The following is a 16006-nucleotide window of genomic DNA, read 5'->3' on the forward strand; positions in this document are numbered from 1 at the left end:
TTACAACAAATACATTTGTCCTGCCAGTGCTTTCACTGTTCGAAACATTTTTTGTAGGTGCCTGAGCATGTTTATTAGAATAGAGAGTTTTTGATAACTCTGTACGAGATGGAATTCATATAAAGTTAAAACATGCATTTTAAGGTTTGGAAGACGGGGAAGCTGTTATTTACTTAGGTAGCATGCGGAACAGTTGGCGTGTAGTTGATTTCTGTTCTTTTTCTGTAGATATTGTGCTTTGACCTGCACTACATCTCTGCCATCTAAATCGGAAGTAATTTGTTTCATTTTCAAAACCAAATTTTTATCCCTTAATAAATTTCACACTGAAAGAAAACTGATGTTCTTTGTAATGTTTCTTCTGTTCCATTGGACAATCTTCAATTGTAACAATACACCTCTGTGTTCATTTTTTTCGGAGTGAGATTTTTCCAAACTTTTGTCATGAGAGCACTCACTGTTATGAAAACTGCATTTTTTAGGTCATACATGTCTGAATTTGTTACACTCTTGGATAGGATTCTGGTGTTTTTTCATATCATTGTTTGTTACTCCTTCTACTATCTTGGCCGTGTATGGTATCACATAGAATCTTTTTGTATTGAGTGAGATGGAGCATTAATTGAACCGTTGGACTCATATTTTGGAGACACAGGTTGTAATGCTCAGTCGTCTACTTTGGTTGAGGTCATTTTTGATTCCCCTAAATCAGTTCAGACAAATGCTATGCAAGCAATGTGAACAAAGCAATAGTTGACTCCTTTGACAGTTTTGGTTGCTATAAATTACTGTTAATCTTAAATGATTCTAATATTTATTGATCTTAGAACCCTAAACATCCTTCATTGTTATCACTTTAATTCACATCTTTTGGATCAAATTTAAAAATGTGTTTCTGTGTTCAGAGATTCCTGTGTGTTTGCAATATAGCCAGCTCCTCTAGTTTCAGTGGATGTTTAATTTCTTCTGAAATGAATTTTTTTTCCATTTTCTTCAGCACATTATTTTCTTCTTGCTCTGTTCCTCTATCCTACTTTCTACATTAAAAAAAAAATTCTATATTTCATTAGAATTAGTTAATAGGATTTCAGTTCCAACATTGACAAACTGCAGTATACAGTATCCCCACAAATTTGTATTTATTGTGTGTGCAGAACTTTCTTTATGTCCTATGAACTATTCACTGGTTTAAATGTGAATTCTGTTCAGTCTCTCCCTTTCCTATTCTTGTGTGTCTTGCTCATCATCTTTTGTTGTCATTTACCCTCCCTCTCACAACCCTGAACTATCCCTGCAGTCACTGTCCCTAATGCTGTCCTGCATATCAGTCGAGCACACATAGTGTTCCACCTTTTAGTTTTTAGATTTTTCTTTGAAGCTTCATATTTCTTTCTTGGTGTTTGGTCATCTCTTATTTCAGAACTTGCCTTGCATTTCCTCACTTTTTTTGTTCCAGCAAATAATGTATTCTCCATTCCCCTATTTTAACTTGTGGATGTTATGCACTTTTAATCTTAGTATTTGTGTGCAATCAGTGTCAAGGGGCTGTAGTGTCACCCATGCCATTTGCAATGAACTTATCAAACTTTCATGTACTTCATTATAAGTATTGCTCTTTAATCGTGGACTCTTTCAGCAGAAATAAATTAACTCCACTTGAGGCAAAAGCATAGTCTTCACTACTCATAATCCAGAATTCATATATTTAACTTATTCTTCTTTTGTAGGGTGAGTATTATTGCAATTTATGTTGTCTGCCATAATTTGTTAGGCATGGTTTATTGAGCTTTCTATATCCTGAGGCAGATTCTTTTTTCTTCACACCTCTGAATGGCTGATACCAGGTATTGCAGTAGTGTAAGAGGGGGAGAAGCTTCTTTTAAATAACCATGAAGAGTTAGTTTAAATGTGCATTTGTTAATAAAACAGGGATGTAGCTACACTGTTATAGACTGTATTTTTCAGCTTTGATCTGTTGAACAATTTATAGTTGATCATAATTTTTTTAAAGTGCTGTTATCAATCATTCTCTTGCACCCCTTGCACTGTTCAGTTGACAGTTTGTAATTGAAGTTGGTCAGTGCTATTGCTAAAACTTATTAGTACTGCTATGCCATGTACTTAAAGAAAGTGTTGGACCTATAAGGGTGTCACATGTCTACCTGATCTAGTAGTTCACTGCATTGCTATTGTGCTTCATGTTACATTCCAGTCTCGGAAACTGACATACAACTGGGAGAGCGGTGTCGTGACCACATGCCCCTCCATATCCGCATCCAGTGACGCCTGTGGGCTGAGGATGACACGGCAGCTGGACGGTAGTGTTGGGTCTTCATGACTTGTCGGGGAGGAGTTTTTAGTTTTTTAGTTTATATGTTAAATTGTCTTTACAGAGTATAACCTTACATACAAACAAAATAACAAAACATATTTTAAAATGTGAAAAATTGTTACTTTAGTCTTCTAATTACATTCAGTATTCTTTTATTTAAAAGGATCATACTAATAGGACTCCCTTGTTGACTGTATCATCCTTCTTGTACATTCTTTTTTTCCTGATTTTTATACTTTAGATGAAATTTGATGAACTCTGGAAAATTCTCCCAAGCTTTCAGTGGAGGATCTGTACCTTCACTACATTATTCTATATTGTGTGGCATGAGAATTCACTGTGTTTTATCTTTGTTGTTTCATTTCTCAAATAAATTTGTCATGATTTTTCTCATTATTCAGAATTGTTAAAGAAAAAGAGGAAAGCTCTTTCTGGAGATAACCTGGAATTAGTGGCAAATACTTGCCAAAGGCTTGCGCAGCTGTATTTCCGTGATGGGAGGTATGAGGAGGCATTAGAACAGTATAAGGTATATATGCATTATTTATTTATGAAGTTTGTTTTATGTTATTTCTTATTTATTAACAGTAATAGTCATTATATGTACTGAAAACTGGCAAAAGCTGGAGTTAAATTGAGCTGAAGTTTTACCAAGTACTTAACAGTGTTCATAAAGTACATATTAAATTAAATTAAAGAGTGAAATGGAAAATATTAGAAGTGTCAAACCTGGCAGTTGTCAGGAGGATGAAAAGAAACTATGAATTACTCTTTGTAAACAAATGATTTTATCCAAAAAATTAATAAGTTACTCTGGTATCACAGAATTATGCTGCTCACAACAAAAAATGAGGCAGCTGAGAAAATAAATACTGTATTAAGAATGCTCTAAGTGTTGTACCACGAGACTGATTGGTTCTCATTGTCAGTAAGAAAGTTTTTACAAGTTGCTTCTTGCAAAGAAGAAAGCAGTAACCAGCCACAGTTCATAATTTGTTTATTTACGCAAGTAGTCCCTTTGCTGTTTTTGTCAGTTTGATCTTCAGATGGCGGTTCACTTTTATATTACATTTGTTGTTGTTTACATTAGTTGTTCGTTGCTTTTCGAACAACTAATGTAAACAAGAACAAATGTAATATAATATCCAGAACAACCTTAAGTGGAGTGTCTGCATAAAACAAGTGGTAGGAAAAGCAGATGCCAGATTGGAATTCAGGAAGAGTCTAAAGGAAATGTAACACATTTGCATAGGAAGTGCCTCACAAGGCAGTTGTTTGACCAATTCTTGAGTATTGCTCGTCAATCTGGGGCCATTACCAAGTAGGCCTGATAGAAAAGATAGAGAAGAGTGAATGAAGGCTGATACATTTCGTCACAGGTTCATTTAGTCGCCATTAAAGTGTTACAGAGATGCTCAACAAACTCAGGTGGCAGAAGTTACAAGAGAGCTGTTATGCGTCATAGAAAGATTTGCTACTGAAATTTCGAGCAAGCACTTTCTGGAAGAGTAAGGCAACATATTATTTCTTCCCATATATATCTCACCGTACCGTAGGTGCAACCACAACGGAGAGGTATCTGTTGAGAGGCCAGACAAACGTGTGGTTCCTGAAGAGGGGCATCAGCCTTTTCAGTAGTTGCAGGGGCAACAGTCTGGATGATTGACTGATCTGGCCTTGTAAACCTAACCAAAATAGCTTTGCTGTTCTGGTATTGCGAATGGTTGAAAGCAAGGGGAAACTACAGCCATAATTTTTCCCGAGGGCATGCAGCTTTATTTTATAGTTAAATGATGATGGCGTCCTCTTGGGTAAAATATTCCGGAGGTAAAATAGTCCCCCATTCTGATATCTGGGCGGGGACTACTCAGGAGGACGTCGTTATCAGGAGAAAGAAAACTGGCGTTCTACGGATCGGAGCATGGAATGTCAGATCCCTTAATCGAGCAGGTAGTTTAGAACATTTAAAAAGGGAAATGGATAGGTTAAAGTTAGATATAGTAGGAATTAGTGCAGTTTGCTGGCAGGAGGAACAAGACTTCTGGTCAGGTGAATAAAGGGTTATAAATACAAAATCCAATATGGGTAATGCAGGAGTTGGTTTAATAATGAATAAAAAAATAGGAATGTGGGTAAGCTACTACAAACAGAATAGTGAACGCATTATTGTGGCCAAGATAGACACAAAGCCCACGCCTACTACAGTAGTACAAATTTATATACCAACTAGTTCTGCAGATGACGAAGAAATTGAAGAAATGTATGATGAAATAAAAGAAATTATTCAGATAGTGAAGGGAGACGAAAATTTAATAGTCATGGGTGACTGGAATTAGGTGGTAGGAAAAGGGAGAGAAGGAAACGTAGTAGGTGAATAAGGAATGAAAGAGGAAGCCGCCTGATAGAATTTTGCACAGAACACAACTTAATCATAGCTAACACTTGGTTCAAGAACCATAAAAGAAGGCTATATACATGGAATAAACCTGGAGATACTGACAGGTTTCAGATAGATTATATAATGGTAAGACAGAGATTTAGGAACCAGGGTTTAAATTGTAAGACATTTCCAGCGGCAGATGTGGACTCTGACCACAATCTATTGGTTATGAACTGTAGATTAAAACTGAAGAAACTGCAAAAAGGTGGGAATTTAAGGAGATGGGACCTGGATAAATTAAAAGAACCAGAGGTTGTACAGAGTTTCTGGGAGAGCATAAGGGAACAATTGACAGGAATGTGGGAAAGAAATACAGTAGAAGAAGAATGGGTAGCTTTGAGAGATGAAATAGTGAAGCCATCAGAGGATCTAGTAGGTAAAAAGACGAGGGCTAGTAGATATCCTTGAGTAACAGAAGAAATATTGAATTTAATTGATGAAAGGAGAAAATATAAAAATGCAGTAAATGAAACAGGCAAAAAGGAATACAAACATCTCATAAATGAGATAGACAGGAAGTGCAAAACAGCTAAGCAGGGATGGCTAAAGGACAAATGTAAGGATGTAGAGGCACATATCACTAGGGGGTAAGATAGATGCTGCCTACAGGAAAATTAGAGACCTTTGGAGAAAAGAGAACCACTTCTATGAATATCAAGATCTCAGATGGAAACCCAGTTCTAAGCAAAGAAGGGAAAGGAGAAAGGTGCAAGGAGTATATAGAGGGTCTGTACAAGGACGATATACTTGAGGACTATATTATGGAAATGGAAGAGGATGTAGATGAAGATGAAATGGGAGATACAATACTGCGTGAAGAGTTTGACAGAGCACTGAAAGACCTGAGTCGAAACAAGGCCCCCGGAGTAGACAACATTCCATTAGAACTATTGATAGCCTTGGGGAAGCCAGCTGTAACAAAACTCTACCATCTAGTGACAAATATGTATGAGACAGACGAAATACCCTCAGACTTCAAGAAGAATATAATAATTCCAATCCCAAAGAAAGCAGGTGTTGACAGATGTGAAAATTACCGAACTATCAGTTTAAATAACTTAAATACTGCAAAATACTAATGTGAATTCTTTACAGACGAATGGAAAAACTGGTAGAAGCTGACCTCAGGGAAGATCAGTTTGGATTCCCTAGAAATATTGGAACACGTGAGGCAATACTGACCCTACGACTTATCTTAGGAGACAGATTAAGAAAAGGCAAACCTACGTTTCTAGCATTTGTAGACTTAGAGAAAGCTTTTGACCATGTTGACCAGAATACTCTCTTCGAAATTCTGAAGGTGGCAGGGGTAAAATACAGGGAGCGAAAGACTATTTACAATTTGTACAGAAACCAGAAGGCAGTTATAAGAGTGGAGGGGCATGAAAGGGAAAAAGTGATCGGGAAGGGAGTGAGACAGGGTTGTAGCCTATCCCCAATGTTATTCAATCTGTATATTGAGCAAGCAGTAAAGGAAACAAAATAAAAATTTGGAGTAGGTGTTAAAATCCGTGGAGAAGAAATAAAAACTTTGAGATTCGCCGATGACGTTGTAATTCTGTCAGAGACAGCAAAGGACTTGGAAGAGCAGTTGAACGGAATGGATAGTGTCTTGAAAGGAGAGTATAAGATGAACATCAACAAAAGCAAAATGAGGATAATGGAATGTAGCCAAATTAAGTCGGGTGATGCTGAGGGTATTAGATCAGGAAATAAGACACTTAAAGTAGTAAAGGAGTTTTGCTATTTGCGGAGCAAAATAACTGATGATGGTTGAAGTAGAGAGGATGTAAAATGTAGACTGGCAATTGCATGGAAAGCGTTTCTGAAGAAGAGAAATTTGTTAACATCGAGTATAGATTTAAGTGTCAGGAAGTCGTTTCTGAAAGTATTTGTAGGTAGTGTAGCCATGTATGGAAGTGAAACATGGACGAAATCTAGTTTGGACAAGAAGAGAATAGAAGCTTTCGAAATGCCCTGCTACAGAAGAATGCTGAAGATTAGATGGGTAGATCATATAACTATTGAGGAGGTACTGAATAGGATTGGGGGAGAAGAGAAGTTTGTGGCACAACTTGACAAGAAGAAGGGATCGGTTGGTAGGACATGTTCTGCAGCATCAAGGGGTCACCAATTTAGTATTGGAGGGCAGTATGGAGGGTGAAAACCGTATAGGGAGACCAAGAGATGAATACACTAAACAGATTCGGAAGGATGTAGGTTGCAGTAGGTACTGGGAGATGAAGAAACTTGCACAGGATAGAGTAGCATGGAGGGCTGCATTGGGCCAGTCTCAGGTCTGAAGACCACAACAACAACATCTCACGAAGTGACGGTGATGAGAAAATTCGAGAAATTAGAACTAATGCACGTGCCATTCCTGACTGGAACAGGGAAGGGAGGGATCAGTTAGTGGTACCAGACGTACCCTCCACCACACATCATTAGGTTGCTTGTGGAGTATGATGTAGATGTAGATAAACATGAACAACTGTCTGAAGATGAACAGTCTATTTGAAACTGGTGAAGTAACATTATTAACAATGGATAGTTGTGTTTTCTTTTATCTACGAATCAACTTGTATTTTGTACACAGCCATGGTGCCAAAAATGTCAGTTTTGAACAAAATACAGGAAGAAAATATTTTTTGGAGTGCCATTAATACTAAGACACTGTGTTTTATTTATGATAATACCTACAGAAATACAGCATTAACTTTTTAACTGGTAGAACTGTAGTCAAATATTTTCATATCCTTTAAATTTTGGAACTCCAAAGGGAAGCACAACTTGGCACAAAGACCATGCTCCATCTACTAACGCATGTTTGAAAGACTTTCTCCATTGTTTGGTACTAGGATCAATTCTAGGGACATGTAACAGAGTACCGAGAACAGAATAGCACAGAAAATGGATTTTGTGAAAAATGGCACTATGATCATTTTGTGTTTACACTCTCCAACTGGTGTTTGGGTATTTGTTGCTTTTAGAAGAAGTTTATCTTTTAGTGACATTAAGCCTTTTGCAGTCTGCCATATTGAGTTTACATATAGCTTTTGGCCACAGTCTTTGTCAGTAAAGCACGCACGCACGCGCGTGCGCCCACACACACACACACACACACACACACACACACACACACGCAAAAGCAAGCACACCTCATGCACACAACACCATCAACTCTAGCATCTCAGGCTGGAATGCAACATCATGTGGGATGCAAGCAGCATTCTAGTGGGGCGTGAAAGGGATAGTAGACTAAGAGTGGGGAGAGAGAGAGACAAACACTATCTGATGGAGAGTGCAGGGACTAGACTGCCAACAGGCGCAGTGTCAGCAGGTTGTGAAAAAAAAGGAGAGCAGTGGTGAAATATGGGCAGATGCATTGGCAGAGAGCTGCAAATAAACAGGGTGGGAGTTGGGGGGGGGGGGGGAGATGATAGGACAGAGGGGGTGGAAACTGTTGGGTGGAGGGTATGGGGCAGTATGTTACCATAGGTTGTGGCCGTAATAATTATGATGGCAGAGAATATATTGTAAGGATAACTCCCATCTGCGCAGTTCAGAAAAGCTGGTGGTGGAGGGAAGGATTCAGATGGCTCGAGTAGTGAAGCAACCGTTGTAATCAAGTGTGTTATGTTCAGGTGCATGCTGTGCCACAGGGTGGTCTGCTTTGCTCTTGTCCACAGCAAAGTGGCCCACACACCCACCCACTCTGTCCTACCATTTCCTCCCTGTACTCACCTCCCAACCTGTTTATTTGCAGCCCTCTTCTAGCACATCTGCCCGTCTTTCCCCATTCCTCTCCTTTGTTGCTCCTTTTTCCCCACCTCCCTGCCCACAACCTCCTGACACTCTGCCTGCTGGCACCCTACACCCTGCACACTCCGCCAGACAGTGTTTCTCTCTTTCCCCATCCATACGTTACTATCCCTTCCCCACCTCCTCCAGATTAATGCTTGCATCCCACGTGAGTTTACGTTCCGGCCTGAGATGCTGGAGTTGGCAGTAGTATGTGCTTTGAGGTGTGCTTTCTTGAAAAATGACATTTGCCCACAAAAGAATGTAGTTTATTGTGGTATACCCAGATTGTCATAAGTCTTCACTTTAAGTTGTTCACAGGTGACGAAATAAAAAGTATTTTTGAAAAAAGTGATACAAATGTGATTTTTTTCATATATTTTTTTTTTTTAATGCAACACTTTATTTAAAGAAAGCTAACTGATGTTCATAAGATCTGTACAAATTTCTGAGTGAAATAACCCAAGAAAATTGAAAGCTTCAATATTATTTGCATAGATTATGATGATGATGATGGTGATAATGGAGTTGGACCAGAATATATTTTGCCAGACCATCAGAATGGCTTAGATGGTTTGTGCCCCTGCATGAAAGTAAAGTAGGACTTTTGTTGACTCCCATATAAGGATGCTATAAAACTTCTAGCCTTAGCTGTTGTGACATCCTTCCATTATGTGGGCTGGACAAAGTAGTAGCATGTCGAAATATAAATTTCTTAGCTGAGCTGTTTGTTTTGGTTACAATTAGTTGAAGTAATGCTGCAGTAAATAATAAATTGAGATGTTCAATTGCAGAAGATCCATTTGTGGCGTATGCAAATAAACAAACTGAGAACATTAACTTAATAAAAAAAATCACAGAAACAATATTAAAGAACAAAACTGCACAAAAATGACAGTCAGATGAAATAGCAAAATGTAAGCAAGTATTATAAAGCAAAGTGTCAACAAGCAATTTCACAGTAGCAGAGTTATCGTTGGTATTTCACTGCAATGATGCTTGAAAGTCGATAAATATTGATGTACACATAAATCGAAACTTTGAGCATCAGCACTGTTCGCACTAGCTACATCTAGAGGAGATGCTAAACAAAAGTATACAGAGCACAGTACCAATGAATCGGCACTCTGTCAGTAATGTCATCTGTGGTGGATGACGATAGATCATTACCTTGACATTCAAAGGTTGAAAGTAGATACTTGCTGTGAGTTGCTATGGGTGATAACTGTGATAAATTAATAACCAATTTCTTTTACTGAATCCAAATTCAGATGTTATTTTTAGTGAAACGTTCAAAGAAACTTTGAAACTCATTTTGAATAGGTACCTGACTAATAAAATACTGGCGACTTCAATCTACCCTTGACGTGTTGGTGGAAATACAAGTTTAGTCAATTGTAGGTGTAAAACATCATGTAAAATTTTAGTAAATACTTCTCTGAATATTAGATTGAACTATTAGTTCAGGAGCTCACACAAAGTGTAAATGTTGCAATAGCTTACTAGACAAATAATTCTGAGCAAAAAGAGAGCATTGTGACTGATGTAGAAATTAGGGACCACAAGGCTGTTGTAGCGAGACTGAATACCGTAACTCACAAATCCACCAAAAATAAATGCTCCATATATCTATTTAAAGAAGTATATAAAAATTTGCTTAACTGCTTCATAAGTGACAGTTTCCAGTCTTCAGTGCTTTATATGAGAGCTTGGATCTCTGGTTCTTTCCCAACATAGCTGCAACAGTTTACAACTATAATACCGATGTTTCCTATCTGCCGTCACCTTATGTTTGACAGCTCCCTTTGAGACTGTACCCATAGTTTTCATAGACCCTTTATCCTAAATAACTTCCCATCCCACTCCATACAAGCCCTGCTGCTGGTGCAGCTGCCTCCTGTTTTTAGTGGACCCCTGATCTATTAAGGCCATCCGGGCACCTCTCCACATGATGCAAGTCAAGGAATCAGCAATCCACATGGAAGCAGAACCATTTCAGCCTCTGATTCAGATCCCTCCAGTCTTTGATTCAAACCCTTCACTTGACTCTGCGCCTAACGTTCACAGTCAGTTATGTCAATGATGCTGCAAGTGACGAGCTCCGCTGTCATCTTGCAAACAAGGCTGACTATCTTTACCATTTCAGATAGTTGCCAGAAATCACAGAGACCTTCCTCTGATCCAAAGCAACATATTGTTGGCATTGATCTGAGCGTTCGCCCCCAATAGCTGAGTGGTCAGTGCGACAGAATGTCAATCCTAAGGGCCCGAGTTTGATTCCTGGCTGGGCCGGAGGTTTTCTGCACTCAGAGACTGGATGTTGTGTTGTCCTAATTACCATCATTTCATTCCCATCGACGTGCAAGCCGCTGAAGTGGCGTCAAATTGAAAGACTTGCACTCGGAGAACAGCCTACCCGACAGGATGCCCTAGTCACACGACATTTACATTTATGTACTGAACTGAGCCACCACCCGTAGATGGGTTCACACTTGGCTCTTTGTGACATCTAAGAGAATTTGTTCCATATCTAGAATACTCCCCCCAGTATGAATGCAGAGTGCACACTCTATTTTTTTCCCTTCCTTAGCAGCAATATCCGTAAGGGACTCTCCATCACATGCTCAACATTGGAGCTCCCATCAGCCAATGGCAGTTGGAAGCTCAAGCATTAAGCACATAACAAAGCTGCAGGGAGCTTACAGACGGAGAGGATTCCTCTAAACTAGGACAAACAGCTGCAACTGGCTCAATATCTTCATTAGCCACAGACTGCACTTGGAACATGTTTGTCAGACAAACTAGGGAGGCCTTTTTGATCGGTCTCATGGAAAGTATTCTGCCGCCTGTCACACCTTGAAATGGCCTTTCATGACTATGGGTGGGGGGTCAGCTATAATGCGGTCAGTGACCAGGCCATCTACATCAGTGGACTGATTGGGAAGGGCACAAATAACTTGCTGGATGTCCCTTGGATTCCTCATGTCAGGCTCTTCACAGTGTTGCCCATTGGGAACAGCCTCACGCTGTGTGACCAGAGAGACCACTACCTGGAGCTGTGAGCAGAGGGACTTCAACTCAGCTCTCATCCAAACACAGTATTGACAGTCTGTTCCCATACGAAAGATCGTGTAAGTCTAAAGCAGACAAATAAAAGAAATTAAAGATTAACCTACAGAAGTGCACAGACTAAGCCCAAAATAAGGAACATGCTCCTACTGAGAATATTATAATATTTAGAAAAATATAACATTATGAAGAGGATAGATTGCTACTTGCCATATAGTGGAGATGTAGGGTCACAAACAGGCTGGTTTCATGCAAACACAACTCACACACACACACACACACACACACACACACACACACACACACACATGGCCACTCTCTCTGTCACTGAGACAGACTACGAGCAAGTGCATGTGATGGGAGAAGCAATCTGTTGGGGGGTAAGGAGGCAGCTGGGGGGGGGATGACAGCAGGCTTTGGAGTGAGACAGTGAACGGCTGCTTGTGGGAGTGTACTGGGCTGTGGTGTGGAGAGATTAGGGCAGCTAGGTGCTGTCGGGAGGTTAGATGAAGGACAGTGTGGAGGAGGGGAGGGGGGGGGGGGGTTGTTAAAGGGAGCGGAAAAGGAGAGAAGTAAAGAGACCCTAAGACTGTGGGTGCATTGGTGGAATAGAAGGCTGTGTAGTGCTAGAGTGGGAGGCCAGGGGCTCAACCTGTGTTAGCCACTATCCTTCATCCACCTGTCACTTTCCCTGAAGAACTCACTCCATTACTACACAGCCTTCTATTCCACTATTCCACAAACGCACCCACAATCTTTTTACTGACCCCCCCCCCAGCATTCTTCCATTTAACCTCCCAACTGCACCTAGCTCCCTACCCTCTCCCCATCACATCCCTGTGTGCTCCCACAAGCAGCAGTTCCCCATCCCCTGCCCCCTAGCCTGCTATCCCTCCCCCTCCCGCAGTCCCCTCCTTACCCTCACCACCTAGATTACTTCTCCCATCATGCACAGCTGCTTGCCTCCCACTCTAGCCTCAGCAGCCACAGTATGCATGAGATAGATGTGTCTGTGTGAATATGTGTGTGTGTGTGTGTGTGTGTGTGTGTGTGTGTGTGTGTGTGTTTTTCGTCTACTTCAGAAGGGCTTTTGGCTGAAAGCTGATATGTTTAGCACTCATTTTGTTGTGCCTATCTGTGACTCAACATCTCCACTATGTGCTGAGTAGCACTCTATCCTTTTCATAATATTGCCATTATCCCATAGTGTATTTTCCATTGTCAGAAAGTTATAATTTAATTAGCAGCAACTCATGCTTCTGTTGTATCACAAAAGTTACCCAGTGGCCACATTTTCTGTTATTGTGATTTTGTATTGTTGCACATAGACTGTAATGCTCCAACAATGATCACATTATTATATCATCAACAAAACGAATAAGATTGTCAGCATCATAGCCAACAGTAGCTCATAAATAATACAGCTTAGTTAACCAAAAGGGTTTTAAATGAATTATTTTCTTTATTATAATGTAGTAGTTTTTGTTTTTGTGGTGGTCACTGTGTTGAACATTCAAGAGAGGTTAACGTTGGGAAACAGACTAGAACTTGAATGTCAAGCATATTGTGTGCAGTCACCTTACTATGGCTGGCTTTGAGCCTGTTCAGTTTGAAAAGCATTGCCTGCAGAAGACTAGTGTTCAGATGACGTAAAATGTTTACTGAAATAGTTTAGTATGTGATTATCTGTAGTCAATAATTTATGTCTAAAAGTGTGACTCCTTATTATTGAAGAAACAGACTGACCAATTTGTAACACAAATGTCTTATGATTAATGGATAATTTCTTCTTCTTCTTCTTCTTCTTCTTCCAGGAGGAAGAAAGGCTTTACTCTGTGCTGGAAAAGCCTATCGAGGTGGCTGTGGCACATCGCATGATAGGAGAAGTATATGGCAACATGGGAGAATATGAAAAGGCACTAGAACACCAAAATAAACATCTGGGTAAGGAATAGTATCTTGCCTATGTAATATGTATTGAAGTTCACAGAACACACTGTCAGGGAAGAAGAAGAAAAGAAACTGCAGCAGCAAAAGAAGAAAAGAAACAGCAGCAGCAAAAGAAGAAAGAGGAGGAGTAGAACCATAACAAACTGCACATCCATATAATGACAATCAAAGCAGTGGACAAAAATATGGCTCATTAAATATTTGGTCTTTGCTGACAATTTCTTCCTTCATTAAGACAGTTTATTTTCATGTTTGCATCTGATGCAAAAACTTAGTTTCTTATATTTTTCTTGATTGAATTGCTGCTATTTAACTAGTCAGTGTACATTACTTGTACACCAAATGTTGGGCACTAACATTTTGTTAAATCATGTAGCTGTAATTAAATTTCTCAGTGAAAAGATCATTGTACTTGCAGACAATCTTTTGTACCAAACTAGCAGTGGCCTGTAAAATTTTCTTCAGTTTTTTGCACAGTACTTCCTGAAGTAAGAAAAGCAATCTGACTTGCTCATTATTCATGTCTTGAGAACAGTTACTATTCTCCTTTAGTGTGCAAATTTTAAAGTTTACTGTACAGGTACCAAGGAACTACGGTAAGTTTTAAAGAGTAATTTAAATTGTTCATTGGTAATTTTTGATCATGAAACAGCAACTGCTATAATCTGTGATCATGCATTAAATTTAATAACTGTCAGATGTCATGAGCACACTTTTTTTAAAAAATTTCAGAAATCACATTACGCATTCGATATTCCGCCATTTTTTGAAGGCTATAAAATGCAATACAAAACTGGTATCAAAATATATGAAATATGTTGAGTGAGATTGGGTCTTTTCATATTCTTTCCCATAGTAATTTAGTATTGAAAAAATGAATCAGATCAAATCCTGTTATGTGCACCACAGCTGTTGCTTCAAAATGTATTATGTCCAGGGCAGGTTTCCTGGCTCGCATCATTAGCCCACTCTTTTGCTTTCTGTTTCTGCTATTTTCCTCTTACAGCTCACAGTGTATTGGTGATTACATGACTGTACATTTTCCACCACCATGGTGGACTATTTACCCATAGGAGAGTGATTGAAAGAAAGTAGACTGGAGCTGTGTAAACTAAAACAAAAGACAGCATGGAAAAGAAGCTCAGTAAATAACACCAACTGCTGTATTTTATGAATGATGATTTTCAGTGGAAATTTTAATGTTGGCACATTGATGTGTTACTTGTGTGAGAAAGTTCGCATAAACGTGTGTTTTTGTACTTTAATTGAGCTTTACTATCTGTAGCTATGACATGACGAGGCATATTTCATTTTAAGTACTTCAGCTGAGGTCCACATTTAAGTAATGTAAAGCTGCCTTGTAATCACAAAGTTGACAGGTTCAAGTGTGGAAGCATTCCAGTATTTTACATGGTGAAAGAAAAAAATGAAATTTTCAGCATAGCGAACAAAGTGGAATGAGATCGCAGACTTGGTTATATGACGGAAGTTACAGATCCAATACAAGATAGAACTGGAAAGCGTTGTGCAGGAAAGCTCAGTTGAAATTCCGATTGATAAACTGAGATAATTGCCTGACACTATAGGAACTGGATGTCCATAAACTGTTGAAAATAAGATTTGGAGATAGCGGGAGAGGGGTTGATAGTTTGCAGTTTTATGTTTCAGCACTAAACATTGGTGCGACGTTAGCTGAAACTGGTAGACCGACTCATGAGGACGATAGCTGTGACTTCACGAGGAAGAAGGACTAGTGTGAGACTGTAACAATCGATCTGCCATCAACAACATGTTAATAACTTGATTTTCGTTCATGATGGGCTGTGTCCAACAATACAATCAATAAAAATTGAAATGAACGTTTCAAATCGTATTCTGTGAAGTTATGATTGGATCAAAATGTACTTTGCTAATTGAATGGGTTCAAAATGTATTAAGTGCAATTTAAAAATTAAAATGGCATCTTAATGCAGTGGGAAATGATTTCAGTCATGACTGATTCTGGAATATAATCTAAATACCTAGGTCCTGCTGTTGAGATTTTTGACATATTTCATTTGGTTAGGAAGAGAATTTATTACTCTTTCTTTCTTTCTTTTTTTCTGCCAAATTATGACCTGTGCACTTAATATGATTTGAAACAGTGCTCCTTAGATAATTGTATATTGTCACCATTCTTAACCAAGAAGTGAGTGCAAACTACTATGAAGGAACCAGATTGAAACCAAGTGGACTAAACTGCTAGGTGGTGCTAGATACATGGTATGCAGTGCATTTGTTTTTTCACAACTAAATTGTTCATCATTAAATCATATAAAATTATTCCCATCTGTAAAGAATTCATGAACTTTACAATGATTTACTCGAGGTATTTTTTACAAAACTGTGCAACAGCTTTGAAAGGTCATTTGTTA

At 39.0% G+C, this 16006-nt stretch overlaps 1 protein-coding gene across 3 annotated transcripts in view; it reads left to right on the forward strand.

Annotated features, from left to right (window-relative positions):
• Positions 1-16006, forward strand: part of LOC126475169 (tonsoku-like protein) — a 271206-nt gene that overhangs the window by 17801 nt on the left and 237399 nt on the right. For all 3 annotated transcript variants that reach the window (XM_050102799.1, XM_050102798.1, XM_050102797.1), the window contains 2 exons: positions 2734-2861; positions 13457-13586. In XM_050102799.1, coding sequence (XP_049958756.1) covers positions 2734-2861; positions 13457-13586 — 258 coding nt within the window. The remainder of the gene's footprint in view (positions 1-2733; positions 2862-13456; positions 13587-16006) is intronic.

Source organism: Schistocerca serialis, chromosome 4 (assembly GCF_023864345.2).
Source record: "Schistocerca serialis cubense isolate TAMUIC-IGC-003099 chromosome 4, iqSchSeri2.2, whole genome shotgun sequence".
NCBI lineage: Eukaryota > Metazoa > Arthropoda > Insecta > Orthoptera > Acrididae > Schistocerca > Schistocerca serialis.